This window comes from Haemaphysalis longicornis, unplaced genomic scaffold (assembly GCF_048455015.1).
Source record: "Haemaphysalis longicornis isolate Haplotype H1 unplaced genomic scaffold, Haemaphysalis longicornis Haplotype H1 scaffold_1, whole genome shotgun sequence".
Classification (NCBI taxonomy): Eukaryota; Metazoa; Arthropoda; class Arachnida; order Ixodida; family Ixodidae; genus Haemaphysalis; species Haemaphysalis longicornis.
This window is the reverse complement of record NW_027526203.1, coordinates 71,274,410-71,289,090: the sequence shown is the minus strand read 5'-3', so window position 1 is coordinate 71,289,090 and position 14,681 is coordinate 71,274,410. Positions and strand designations below refer to the sequence as shown.

General features: G+C 47.2%; 2 protein-coding genes across 2 annotated transcripts in view; one reads left to right on the top strand and one right to left on the bottom strand.

Annotated features, from left to right (window-relative positions):
• LOC144164514 (DNA repair protein SWI5 homolog) overlaps positions 1-14,681 on the top strand; it is a 37,412-nt gene that overhangs the window by 11,020 nt on the left and 11,711 nt on the right. The window lies entirely within an intron of this gene.
• LOC144174096 (uncharacterized) lies at positions 9,984-12,426 on the bottom strand. The gene has a single exon (XM_077702546.1). It carries the CDS (start codon positions 12,396-12,398, stop codon positions 9,984-9,986), a length of 2,415 nt encoding a protein of 804 aa, XP_077558672.1. The 5' UTR covers positions 12,399-12,426.

The following is a 14,681-nucleotide window of genomic DNA, read 5'->3' as shown; positions in this document are numbered from 1 at the left end:
AGAGGCAATGGTAACACACTGGTCTTCCGCATTAGTTACCAACTGAGCCTCCAATATCTCTCGCGTAAGCTGATTTTGTTGTTTGGCAACAATTGCGCATTTGCGGAACAGAGATTAGCAACCATGTTGCTTGCAGTGTGACGCCAGCCGTTCTTCCCTCATGCTGCTGACGAACTCCCGAGTACCTTTCGCGCACCGCTCACGCCGACACCGGCGGGGCCTAGTCCCGAGGACGTCGTGAACGTGGGTGGGATGTGGAGGCTCTGCGCATCCCGACCTCCCACTCCCTGCTGGCCTCAAATAAAGTCTTTCTCTCTCTCTCTCTCTCTCTCTCTTCACATTACTGCTGTGCTCATTCGTTGGGGCACCGCCCATTGTGGCACTCAAAGTACATTTTCGCGCAATCTAACAGAATGCTGTACACGACGCCATTTGTGCATGCTACAAAGAGACTGGTGCTTTTCGTGGCTTTGAGGCTAGGGTTTGTCAGTCTACATAGCTTGTTTAGTCCATTAGGTGCCGACAACACAACCGTTACCCTCGTCGACCGTGCATATATATCTTTCAAATTGAAGTAGAGCTTGTGTATGTGCGGTATCACCACAATCTTTTGCCCTTCCGTGGGCGTTGTGTCAATGTCACCATTACCGCCTCTTTTCAGTTCCTTGAGCACTGTTTCAGCTACCGAAAATAGCAGATGTTAGGGATAGTCATCTTCGGACAGGTGTGCACTTTGATTGTTAAACCTGCAGTTCATTAAGTGAGGGCACAATTTATGTAAGGCATTCCTGAAGCATAGTTTTACGATTCCTAGCTTTGAATGCGCCGAGTTGAAGGGTAGGAGCGGCTTATTTGCTCATGGTTCATAGCACCAGCAAGGATTTTTATCATTAAATACAAGCAGGTATCCAAAAGCTGGATTGACCCATTTTCATGAAGTTCATGTGTGAACTTAAGTGGTGCGAAGCACTGCTTAAAAATTGTTAGCACATTACAAGACTCTGTCTCAAGCATCTCACAGCTGCAGTGAAGAACAATTTAAAGATCATCGACAAACCTAAAGATCTTAACAGCCGGTGTCCCTTCTAAAGTAGAGGAAGTTGCCTTGTCGAGTTCGAAAGAAATAAATTGCTAAGAAAGGGGGCAATAGACGACGCTATGTGAATTCTCGACTTCTCGACACATTCTCAATTCTTGAATTCTCAACACATCTGAGTGTTTATTACTAGTGCTTGATAAAAAAAATGGTGCAAAAAATATTATGAGAGATTGTTACAAGATGGTGAAGCAGTGGATTGAAAATTTGGCATACCTTGCCATGAAGAAATGTGGGTTCTTTTTCAACATGGTGCGAATGCAGGGAGTACACATTTGACTGCCTGCGGTCCGTCCAGTTATAAGGCTTTGCTAAGCATGGTAGTCGTGAGTAGAACCTTTTGCAAGCACTGCCAGCGAGTAATAACTCTCAATTCACCCCACAGGGGGCACCTTGTGTACCCAAAGTGTTTTGGTGAGTAGCGCCACCACGGTCCCGAGTTCCGCAGGGGTGCCTACTGCCGTAGGCACTTGGTGTCTTGCAACACCACGGACCCGAGCACGTGTGGGTTGGACCCACCCACGTCCCAGCTGTGCGTGGCCTTGCCATGTCCGGGGAAAAGGGCGTCCTAGTGGTTGAGCCAAAGCTAGGGTTGTTTTGGACCTTCATGGCCCCCTGGCAGAGGCAACACACCACTTCGGCCCCCGCTTCCTGTAGACGGTGCCCCCAGTCTGACCCGACCTGGGGGGAATCAGCCAGTCGCCTTTTCTTGTCCTCTTCTTCATTCTTTTGCTTTTCTATCGTCTTTCCTAACCCTGTCCTGTCATCTTCTCTCTTCCTTATTTCTCTGTTTTTTCTCCAGGCGGCGGGGGTTAACCCTGTGCGAAGGTTTCACCCTAGATCCCGAGCATAGGGTTATAGTGGCGAGGTACAGTTCGACCTCCTAAAAGGGGTCGCACCGAAGAACTCCGCACCCAACCACCTCAGGCAGCTTTCAGCAAATACCTTGTTGTACACTCGACCGACGAAAAACCTATCACCGACCTGTCAATCTTCTTGATTGCCAAGTGTATCGAAAACATTGTTGGAAAAGACTACAATGCCAAAAAGATGCCCTCTGGAGACCTTCTTGTTGAAGTTATGCGAAAAAACCAAAGTGAGAACCTCCTGAAGCAAGAAAAAATTGCCAACTTGACTGTCACAGTTACGCCACACCGCACGCTAAACACTGTCCAAGGTGTTATCTCTGGCAAAGAACTCCTCCATGAGACAGATGATGATCTCCTTGAGGGACTGCATGACCAAGGTGTTGTTGGCGTCCGTAGAATTATTATGAGAAGAGATGGAGCAGAGATCAAGACCCGACACATCATCCTAACATTTGCTAGCTCTCCCCTGCCAGAGACAGTGAAGGCAGCTTTCCTTAGCTGTCGTGTACGCGCCTACATTCCAAACCCGAGGCAATGCTTTAAATGTCAACACTACGGTCATGGAACTCTAGCTTGCCGTGGCAAGCTCACCTGTGCGAAATGTGGCGAGAATGATCACTCTTCTGATGACTGCAAAAACACAATCATGAAATGTCCGAACTGCAGTGGTTCACATGCTGCGTACTCATGATCTTGCCCATCTTTCAAGAAAGAAAAAGAGATCATTCAGATCAAAGTAATCGAAAATATCAGTTTCCCTGAAGCACGCCAAAAGCACAAGATGTTTTCGGCTGCATCCTATGCAGACGCCGCCCGCCGGGGGTTGGGGCGACGTTTGGTTAGTACTGCAGCAGAATGCAGCTTAGCTGATGTGTCGCTGTCATTAACCCCCTCCGAGCAACCACCAACTCCTGCCTCTACAGCAGAGGCCCTGGTGGTTCCTCCTCCTGCTGGGCTGCCGTCCACAGCCGAGCACCCCGCCACTACGTCTGCGGAGCCCGTGGAGAATGTGGTGACGGGCGCTGTTGGGACTGGTCCGGCCTCTTCCAGTCCAGCTCCATTGGCCCGCACGACACCCGAGGGCATTGAGAGCATGAACTCAGGTGGCCCCACACGTACTCCTTCCCTTCCCGCACCGCAGGTTCCAATCAAGAAGCCTGCGGCCACATCGGGAACCAATCCACGAGGTGGATGTCGGATGAACACCATGTCGGTGCCGCCTGATTTGTCAGACGAGGACATGGACACCTCGGCATCTCAACCTGCCCAGCAGGCGCAAAATGAGCGCCGCAGCACTTTTGGCCGTGGGAAAAAACCACCTCATCGTACCACAGGCCCTAAAGAAGACTCACTGACATGAACCAAAATAGGCAACCTCTCAACTACATCTTTATTATCTTTAATCCATAATAGCTGTTGAAAACATAGTTCAATGGAACTGTAGGGGTCTCATAAAAAACTTGGATGATGTATATGAACTCCTTTATAAACATCAATCCAGTATTGTTTGCCTCCAAGAGACACACCTGAATCCCAAGCAAAGTAACTTTCTTAAACAATACACTGTCTTCAGGAAAGATAGAGATGCCTTTGCTCATTCATCTGGTGGGGTTGCCATTGTGACGCGAAAATCCATTCCATCCCAGTCCATTAGACTACTCACCAGCCTTGAGGCAGTTGCTGTCCGCGTGATCATTTTTGGTCGGCTGATTACAATATGTTCCTTATACATTCCCCCGGATCATCAATTGTCTACCTCAGAATTTGAGTCGTTGGTGGATGAGCTTCCTGAACTATTTATCTTAGTTGGAGATCTAAATGTGCACAACAAACTCTGGGCTTCTGGGCGAACTGACGCTCGTGGCCGCTTGATTGAACATTGACTAGTATCCTCTGGTGCGTGTTTGTTTAACAAAAAACAGGCCACATATTATAACATTACACACAACACGTACTCACACATAGACTTGGCCATCGGTTCTGCTGTTCTTTTTCCACTCGTTGAGTGGCAGGTGGAGAAAAACCCGCTTGGAAGTGACCATTTTCCAGTATTCTTGAGGTGCCTAGACAGAGACCCTTACACTCCCACCTCAACTAAAAGGTTTAAAGAAACCGCTGCAGACTGGGAGAAATTTAAGCAGAAATCTCAACTCACATACAGTTCCATAGAACACTTGGGTATTGATGAAGCTTGTAGCCTTGTCACGGCACATATCCTTGACGCTGCAGAGAACTTCATTCCCCAGACTTCTGGTAACACAAGTAACCTAAGGCGGCCCTGGTGGAATGAAGAGTGTCGACAAGCACGCCAGGCACAGAACAAGGCGTGGGGCATTCTTCGCAGGTACCCCACTGCGGACAACCTTGTAGCGTTCAAGCGCACCAAAGCCATGGGAAGGCGCATTTGCCGTCAGGCCAAAAACAATAGCTGGAGGTCCTTCTTAACTTCAATAAATTCTTTCACCGATACATGAAAGGTTTGGAACAGGATGAGAAAACTAAATGGACAAAGCACACATGGCTTACCCCTTGTTGACACCACTGGTGGCACCCTAGAGGACCAGGCAAACGCGTTGGCACAACATTTCGAACACGTCTCAAGCTCTTCACATTACACAAGCACATTTATACACTACAAAAAGTCAGCTGAGCAGAAGTCCATACGTGACCACAAGCAATCAAACGACTCCTATAACTCTCCATTCTCCCTTCACGAGCTCATGACTGCGTTGGCTGGTTGCAAGCCTTCGGCGCCAGGTGCAGATAACATTACGTACGGCATGATCAAACACCTTCATACAGACACAATCAATACTCTCCTGTTTTTATTTAACAGAATATGGCGTGCTGGGCACTTTCCTAAGGCATGGAAACAGGCTATTGTTGTACCACTGCTGAAAGAGGGAAAGGATGCATCCTGTGTTTCAAGTTATCGTCCAATTGCCCTGACCAGCTGCTTGTGCAAGCAGTTGGAAAAAATGATCAACAGAAGGTTACTATACTTCCTGGAATACAATGGTATTCTTGACAGCTGCCAGGCAGGTTTTCGGTCGGGCAGATCAACAACAGACCAACTTGTCGCTTTTGAATCCTATGTGAAAAATGCCTTTGTTAACAAACAGTTTTGTATGTCCATATTTTTTGATCTAGAAAAAGCATATGACACTGCCTGGCGCTACGGCATCCTGCGAGACCTGAAATCTTTTGGAATTTGTGGGAATATGCTTAGTGCCCTTGAAAGCTATTTGTCTGAACGAACATTCAGAGTGAGGGTCGGGGCTGCAGTATCCGCGCTGTATATGCAAGAAAATGGCGTTCCTCAGGGTGGAGTACTTAGTTGCACACTTTTTATAGCTAAGATGAACACGCTTGGAAAAGCTCTGCCCCGTACCATTTTTTACTCCATTTACGTGGATGATGTTCATATCAGTTTCCGGTCCTGTAACCTGTCTATCTGTGAACGGCAGTTACAACTTGCCACAAACAGGCTTGTAAAATGGGCCGACGAAAATGGCTTTAAGCTAAATCCTCAAAAGAGCACATGTGTCTTATTTTCCAAGAGGCGTGGTATTCACCCTGAGCCCACCGTCCAGCTCAGTGGAGTGGCTGTGCGTGTGAAGAAGGAACACAAGTTTTTAGGGATTGTGCTAGATGAAAAGCTGTCATTTATTCCACATATAAAGCTACTCAAAATAAAATGTATAAAGGCAATGAATATCCTAAAAGTCCTATCCCACCACTCCTACGGCGCAGATAAGATGTACCTGCTGCGTCTCTACAACAGTTTAGTGAAGTCGCGGTTGGACTATGGGAACGTAGTATAAGGGTCAGCTTCGAAAACCGCTTTAAAAATGCTTGACCCTGTTCTGCACCTTGGGCTTCGCCTTTCGTCAGGAGCCTTCCGAACGAGTCCTGCACAAAGCCTATATGTGGAATGTGACCAGTGGTGCCTGGAAGACCAGCGCTTATACACAGATCTATTGTATGCCATGAAGGCAACATCCATAAAAAATCAGCCTTCTTCGTTTATTGTGAGTGACACCTCTGCCATGCTTTCGTTTCTCAGTCGGCCCTCTATATCTATGCCTTTTTCGTTGAGAGTGAAAGTGCACGCTGAAGAGCTTGGGATTTCTTTTAGCGAGACTTACAAAACTTCGATCACAGACCTTGTTGCTCCCTGGGAAATGTTCCCGATTTCTTGTGATTTATCTTTTAGAGCCATTAACAAAAGCACTGCACCAAGAGAACTCATCTTGCAGCACTTCCTACATCTACTACACAAATATCCCTACACAACGTTTTACACAGATGCCTCCAAGTCCGCCCATTCTGTGTCATGCGCTGCACATGGCCCAAACTTTGCTATCACAAAGACAATGAACAAAAATACCAGTATTTTTACAGCTGAGGCACACGGCATTTCAACCACTGTGAAACACATTACAGAAACCAGAATACACAGTTCCATTATTTTTTAGACTCCCTGAGTGTAGTACTAGCTCTCCATTCAGGAAAACCAACGAGAAACATTATTTTAAACTGTCTTATCAAATCCATAATGTCTGCTTACGCTCTAAAATTGACTGTAGTAGTGTGCTGGGTACCTGGGCACAGCGGAATTTCGGGCAACGAAATTGCTGACCAGAATGCTGCTGTGGCGGCTCTCCGCAGTGTTGTAGATATCCCACATGTGCCCTACCTAGACATGAAACCACTAGTTCGGAGTATGCTTTGGAGGCACTGGCAGGTACAGTGGGACACACAAATCGAAAACAAACTGCACACACACATAGGGAAATACAACACAGCGAAACGGAACAGGTTCACAGAAATATCAATATGCAGATTAAGAATAGGTCACACACACGCTACACACTGATATCTTTTAAACGGAACCCTCCACCATCTTGTGAGAAATGCGGACGAAGACTTGCAGTCCTCCATGTATTGATTGAATGCTTGGCATACCATGACGCAAGGAAACGACACTTCCCAGAACTATACACCTACACGATACCCTTACACCCATCCTTGTTTTTATCTGATCAACCCCCGATTAGACGTGAACGCCTTTTAGCCTATCTCGCTGACATTGGATTTTTAGCACTCATCTCATACCATGTGTGACATCAGTTCCACCCAATGCAAATAGTGAGGGTGGTTCTGAGCGTTTTCATAACGTGCCAGGGACGTCACCGCCATCCCTGTTATGTTATGGCGCTCCCAGCACACACAAACATCGTCACTGTTACCTCTCATCTTATTCATCTTCGCTTTTTAGAGTAAGGGCCCTTTACACCCATATATACACTATTTTTATCAAGTACATCACAATCATCGCCATGGCATTTTAACAAATGTGACAAAACAAACATTGTCTTGGCGCTCTTTGGCCTCAGCCGCCCTTGCGCCAATAAAATATACATAGTAGTAGTAGTAGTAGAACTCTCAATTCATCGCCTATGCTACTGTGGTGACAAGCAACCTATTTTCAGCTTACATTTTTTACAGAAGTACCATGCCACCTCTTATAACGTGCACTTGCTCCGTGCATGCTAGGCTGACAGATGGTAGGCTTTTTGCACAGCTTCAGTGTTGTGCAAGAAAGCCAAACCCCCCCCCCCCCCCCCCCCCCCCCTCCAAAAAAAAAGCATGCCGCAAGGTGAAGGCTCGTTCACACTTGCGAAATAGAGCGACAAAAGTGAGTGATCCAACTGGAGTGACTGGCACCCATGGGGTTCACACTTTCACGCAACACGGGCGACGGCGGCAATGTTTCTTTGCTTTTGTTGTTATAATTGGAGAAGAGCGCAAAGGAGTGAGACACAAACAAGGCGCTGACTCACAACCACAGAGCAAGAATATACAGGAGGCGAAACAGCCCATTGCGGCAAGCGCGGGCGAGCGAACAGATAATGTCACAATGAAAACTAGGGCGGGCTGCAAAGCTTTGTAGCTGTGACGGCGAACAAGAGGGTAGTGGCACGTGCCTGATGGACGAAGTGATAGCGGCTGCACTTATTTCGGGGCTGAGCAGTGAAATGCCGATTGCAGCGGCCGCGCAGTTTCTTCACCCGCGGCAGATGCCGCTAGCTTAAACTATGACGAGCGCTTGTGACATTATCTGGCCACGCTAGGAAGCCTAGTTTCGCCTCCTATCTTATTCTTGATCCGTGCTCACAACTGAAAGTTTACCGTTTCTCACGTTGTAGAAATACCCACGTTATCCACGACAACTAAGGAAAGACGAAAATCCCATGAAAACAAAGAGCACGAAGCCCATGGTAACAAAATACTCCGAACACATTATGTGTAGGTCTGATCGCTTGCCCTTTGCGACGCGCATCTAGGAAATCCAGTTTGTTGGGGACAGTGTCTTCCACCTGTGGCTGCCGTCTCAGCGGCGCCAAACTCCATTGGGGCTTATTTATCCCAAAACGACTCTAGCGTATTACTACTGCGGAACTACCTGTGTGCGATGCTCCGTCCCTTCTGGAGGGGAAGAGTTGCATGTACTCATGTTTCAGATGCCGTCCTCTCACCTCACCCGGCGCTCTGCCCGACGTCATGCACCGGGTGTAAAAGCACCGCATGGCGTTTGCCCCGGGCCTATCGTGTCCTACTGCTGCACATGCTCTTCCTCCTGGTAGTAAAGCTGAATCGGGATCGTTTCGCGTTTTTGTGATTCCCACAACAGCTTTCTGGCCAGCCGTGATCGAGCATTAAGATTTTTGACAGAGCCAAGACCAAACTCAGCACCTTCAAGAGGCAGCCGCTCACACCCGTCGCAAAGTCCATGCTCAAAGACGTAAAAACATACCGCTCTAGAACAAAAGTGTGGTGCAAGGCCAGAAGAAAGAAAACGTACATGCACAGCTGATCGCTCAACCTGAAGGAGATTGGGAAGCCAACTGACGTCAGGGTTGTTTTTTCAGCACCTGAGAAGCTGATGAGCGTCTGCCGATGAGTAAATTGAGGTACCCAACCCAGGTGAAAATGATATTTTTTGAAGCTGGATTATTGAACCAGAAATTTTTTCTAGCAAGAAATATTTCTAGCTAGAAATAGACAGAATTTCTAGCTATAAATTCAGTTTCTAGGTCATTTCTAGCTGGATTGAGATTTTTTTCGGGCTGGCAGCTATTACTTCCAGCTAGCATTTGTCAGTCGAGCTGAAAAAAAAACCCTGCTAGCTGGAATAATCGTCTCTGCAGCAAGATCAAAAGTTGGGTGAGTTCACGGTGAGTTCACCGCGCTCGTTGTGTCTGGCTTCTTTCCCGTGTATTTTGTCCTACCGTGCTGTTTTTACATCATATCAAATTGTCTCTAGCTACACTAAAAATTTTTCTATATAGAAGCTGTTGATTTAAGCTAGAATCTATAAATCTAGTGCGAAATGAAGCTGGAAATTATTATTTCTTGCTAGGAATGCTCTCTCCATTTTCACTGCGGAAAGAAGGCTAGTATGTGGGACAAAGCACCACAAGAGATTTGTTTCCTGCTGTAAAGGCGTGGTCTGCTCCGTACCTTTAGCGGGCCCAAAAGATACTTCTGCCAGATAGGCCGGTGCCTAAATGACAGTCTATAAGAGAAGTACTACAATCTATCCAAAACAGTCGGTGGGCATTGAGGCATACATTGCTGGGATTGCGGGGGCTCTCTGTGCTTTTATCAGAACTCGGTTATCTCCCTCGGAATGGCAGCCAAACCGCACATAAAATCATTGAGGCATCAGAGATAGTGCACTTGTGTACACATGCATCAGCATGACGTCCATTTCACTATCCCCAAAGAAATTGGGTTTCCTAGATGCAGTAGAGTGGATGCTTGGGCGTGTTGGTAATTCATACTGGAAATAGGGGTTCACAGCGCGGGAGACAAGGACGACGAAAAACACAGGACGAGCGCTGAACTTCAACAAGCTTTATTGACGATAGCGCCCAGAATATATACAGAAGCGGAGACACAAAAAAAAGACAAAAAACAAGATAAACAAGGCGGAGGGCATGAAGTCACACTTATGCATGTGTATAACACAATCGCGACGCATTCAGATAACGGAGTTCGTTATTGGAAAGTGCAACCGAAGGCACACTGATGCACAGCTCACCCAGTCGCTGTATCTGTTCAGCTTCTACGATCTCGCGTGTTAGCTGCTCACGGTGTCTGTAGATGATTTCACATTTGTTAAAGACCGGAACGCAACCACAATCTCGACAATGAATACCCAGATGGCCCTGTACTGCGGTATTGACATTGTAATAGTGCTCCTTTAATCTTTCGTTTAGGCATCTGCCCGTTTGGCCGACATACTTCTTTCCGCAAGTGAGCGAAATGACATAAACAACGCCAGCAGTGCAAGGAACAAAGGGCTTTCTGTGCTTGGTGGTGCAAGTGTTTTTTCGTCCGGCACGGGAATTTACGCGCTTGCAAAGCCCTGATAATTTATCAGGGGCAGAGAACACCACTCTGACATTCGCTTTGTTGCCTATTTTCTTCAAACCGTGCGAAATTTTGTGCAAATATGGCAGCACCGCAAGAGGCTTTTTCTCGTCAGCGCAGTCTGTCGTGGCATTCTCTCCCTGCTTAATTTTCTTTAACAATTTTTCGGCCACGGAAACCAATAGAGACTCCGGAAACCCAGCGCTCCTCAGGCGAGACGCCTGTGTGAGAAGGCTAGGCTCCATAGAGTGGCTACAAGACTTGTGCAGGGCATTGGTGAAACATAAATTTGCGATACCGCGTTTGACAAGTTTAGAATGTGCCGACAGAAAAGGCAGGAGGGGTTTGTTTGCCCGGGGCTCATAGACCCAGCACAGGTGAGCAGTAGAAATGCTAAGCTTCAGATCCAAAAATCTCAACTCCCCATCGACCGGAAGTTCGTGGGTGAGGACAAGAGGTGCTAGGCAGTCTTCAAAAATGCAGAGCACATCGGCAACAGCACACGCCAACTTCTCATGCTTCTGACCATCAGAAAAAAGAATGAGAAAGTCATCTACGAAGCGAAAAACTTTAGGAACGACTGCTTGATCAAAGCGGCTAGCAAGGATACGGTCATGGTGGGCCAGAAAAATGTCGCTTAAGATGGGAGCGATGCATGAGCCGATACACACTCCGCTTTTTTGTATGTAAGTGCTATTGTTCCAAGACGCAAAGGTTGATTTCAAGTACAGGCCCAGAAGTGCTAAAAAGTTGGTCACAGAAATGCCGGTCGCATTCTGGAAAGCAATAGAGCCAAAGTCATCGATGCAGCACTCAACGCAACGTAGCAACGTGTCGTGCGGCAAGGAGTAATATAAGTCTTTGATGTCAATGGAGCAGGCGTTGAAACCTTTGTCACTACTTGAGATAAAAGCAATGATATCATTAGAGTCTCTAACGAGAAAAGGGTCATCAATCGTTAGTAGATTTAGTTTGGATTGTAAAAACAAGGCAACAGCTTTCTGCCACGTCCCATTTTCAGAAACAATGACTCGAAGCGGCCAATCAATTTTATGAGTTTTGACTGTAAAAAATATATCCAAGCTAAGCTTCTTGCAATTGCCAATAGAGCTGGCTAGCCGCTGGAGGTTCAGGGCATTACAAAGCTTTTTCGCATCATTACGTACTTTTGAGAGCGAGATGTCATTGCGACAGTTAAAAACAGAAGTAATAGCAGAGGTGGCCTTTGAATCAAGCTCAGAATTCGGTAAAACCGCAAAGCCCCCTTCCTTGTCAGCAGTAAGCAATGAAAGGGACTGTTCTTTAAAAAACTTGACGACACTATTCACAGGCAAGCTCTTGCGGGGTGGTCTGGGCTGGGACAGGACATGAACACCTTCCGACACGCAACGTTCAGTCTCAGACTCCGGGGCTCGCCTGGCAACTTGCCTTACTAGCGTGAGCAGCTCCGGGGGCGACTTCTGCGGCTCCACGGCGAACTTGGGACCCAGGCGTAGAACACGTTTCACACTGTCCGGAAGGGGCACATCACACGTGGAGTGGACTGGGTTGCTCGGAGGAGGGGAAACCTTCTTGGGGGAGAAAGCCCGGAGCTGAACGAGTGCGTGTTGCCATATGAATTCCGTGGTGCGGCTGGTGATGACACACAGATCGCGCCACTTCTTCTGCGCTATGTGATGGGTGTCGGCGCTGTGCAGTCTGAAGAACAGCAGGTCCCGGAACAGCCTGGCCTGGCGTTTCCACTCAGAACGCAGAATCTTGCAGATTCTCATCCCGTGTCCAGCTGAGGGTGCCACGCCTCCAAACAAGTTGCGTATCTCCGGGGGAAGCAACCTTCGACGTATGCAGTAGGCGAGTGTGCGCGCCCTGCACTCACCTAAGGCGATGAGGTTTACAAGGTGAAAAGGAGTAGAAGGAAAGTGAGTAAAAGAGCCCGATGTACTAGAAATATAACTCAGTAGAGTGGATGCTTGGGCGTGTTGGTAATTCATACTGGAAATAGGGGTTCACAGCGCGGGAGACAAGGACGACGAAAAACACAGGACGAGCGCTGAACTTCAACAAGCTTTATTGACGATAGCGCCCAGAATATATACAGAAGCGGAGACACAAAAAAAAGACAAAAAACAAGATAAACAAGGCGGAGGGCATGAAGTCACACTTATGCATGTGTATAACACAATCGCGACGCATTCAGATAACGGAGTTCGTTATTGGAAAGTGCAACCGAAGGCACACTGATGCACAGCTCACCCAGTCGCTGTATCTGTTCAGCTTCTACGATCTCGCGTGTTAGCTGCTCACGGTGTCTGTAGATGATTTCACATTTGTTAAAGACCGGAACGCAACCACAATCTCGACAATGAATACCCAGATGGCCCTGTACTGCGGTATTGACATTGTAATAGTGCTCCTTTAATCTTTCGTTTAGGCATCTGCCCGTTTGGCCGACATACTTCTTTCCGCAAGTGAGCGAAATGACATAAACAACGCCAGCAGTGCAAGGAACAAAGGGCTTTCTGTGCTTGGTGGTGCAAGTGTTTTTTCGTCCGGCACGGGAATTTACGCGCTTGCAAAGCCCTGATAATTTATCAGGGGCAGAGAACACCACTCTGACATTCGCTTTGTTGCCTATTTTCTTCAAACCGTGCGAAATTTTGTGCAAATATGGCAGCACCGCAAGAGGCTTTTTCTCGTCAGCGCAGTCTGTCGTGGCATTCTCTCCCTGCTTAATTTTCTTTAACAATTTTTCGGCCACGGAAACCAATAGAGACTCCGGAAACCCAGCGCTCCTCAGGCGAGACGCCTGTGTGAGAAGGCTAGGCTCCATAGAGTGGCTACAAGACTTGTGCAGGGCATTGGTGAAACATAAATTTGCGATACCGCGTTTGACAAGTTTAGAATGTGCCGACAGAAAAGGCAGGAGGGGTTTGTTTGCCCGGGGCTCATAGACCCAGCACAGGTGAGCAGTAGAAATGCTAAGCTTCAGATCCAAAAATCTCAACTCCCCATCGACCGGAAGTTCGTGGGTGAGGACAAGAGGTGCTAGGCAGTCTTCAAAAATGCAGAGCACATCGGCAACAGCACACGCCAACTTCTCATGCTTCTGACCATCAGAAAAAAGAATGAGAAAGTCATCTACGAAGCGAAAAACTTTAGGAACGACTGCTTGATCAAAGCGGCTAGCAAGGATACGGTCATGGTGGGCCAGAAAAATGTCGCTTAAGATGGGAGCGATGCATGAGCCGATACACACTCCGCTTTTTTGTATGTAAGTGCTATTGTTCCAAGACGCAAAGGTTGATTTCAAGTACAGGCCCAGAAGTGCTAAAAAGTTGGTCACAGAAATGCCGGTCGCATTCTGGAAAGCAATAGAGCCAAAGTCATCGATGCAGCACAATCCTAGATGCACGGTCGTGAAGGGCAAGTGATCAGACTCACACATGACGTGCTCTGAGTATTAAAGACGATGGTCTTTCTTGGGCTACTTAAACCCAGAAATTTTGGTCTGTCTGTATGTCTGTTTGTCTGTCTGTCTGTGACCTGATTCAGCTACTTGGCCAAAGTAAAACAAGGCCTGCGCAGTAGTCTTATATAGTCACAGCTAAATCTGCCTCTCTAAGTCCGGTGTAATGTTCATACTTGTCAACATTGTTGAAGAACAAGACATTATGCAAATATAAGACAACAAAATAATATACAAGTGATATTTGCAGCGTTCTCTTATAAAAAATTATACATGCTTGATTTTTGCGAAATGAAATACTACATCCACTGCAGAAAAAAAATTCACTCCGCCGTCGCCTACTGTCGCCCGCGCCACTATAGCTTCTGGTGGCATTTTAAGAAATCAAGCGGCAACAGTTACGAAAGGTTCCACTAGATAGGCTCCACGTTCTGCTTGGAACGCACTAGGGCGCCTCAATTCACGTGCGTCTCTGCCGTACGGCAGCGCTGGCATCGATGCACCCGGCCTGGAGGAGTGGAACGCAGTAAATTTAAATCGACTTGAGCAAAAATTTAGCGAGTTTGCCTTGAGAGGAGCGCGACGGAAGAGGAACAGCATGAGAGGTGAGCGGGAAAGCGAAGGGAGGCATTTACTTGGCAAACGTCAGCAAAGACTATCGTCTTTTGTCGACATTTGCAACGAAAGGAGCAGATACGCGGCCAATTTTTTTGTTACCACGGACTTCATGCGTTGTGTTTTCATAGGGTTAGCTTTGTATAGCTTTCATATTTCCGTAGTTGTTGTGGATAACTTGGGTATCTTTACA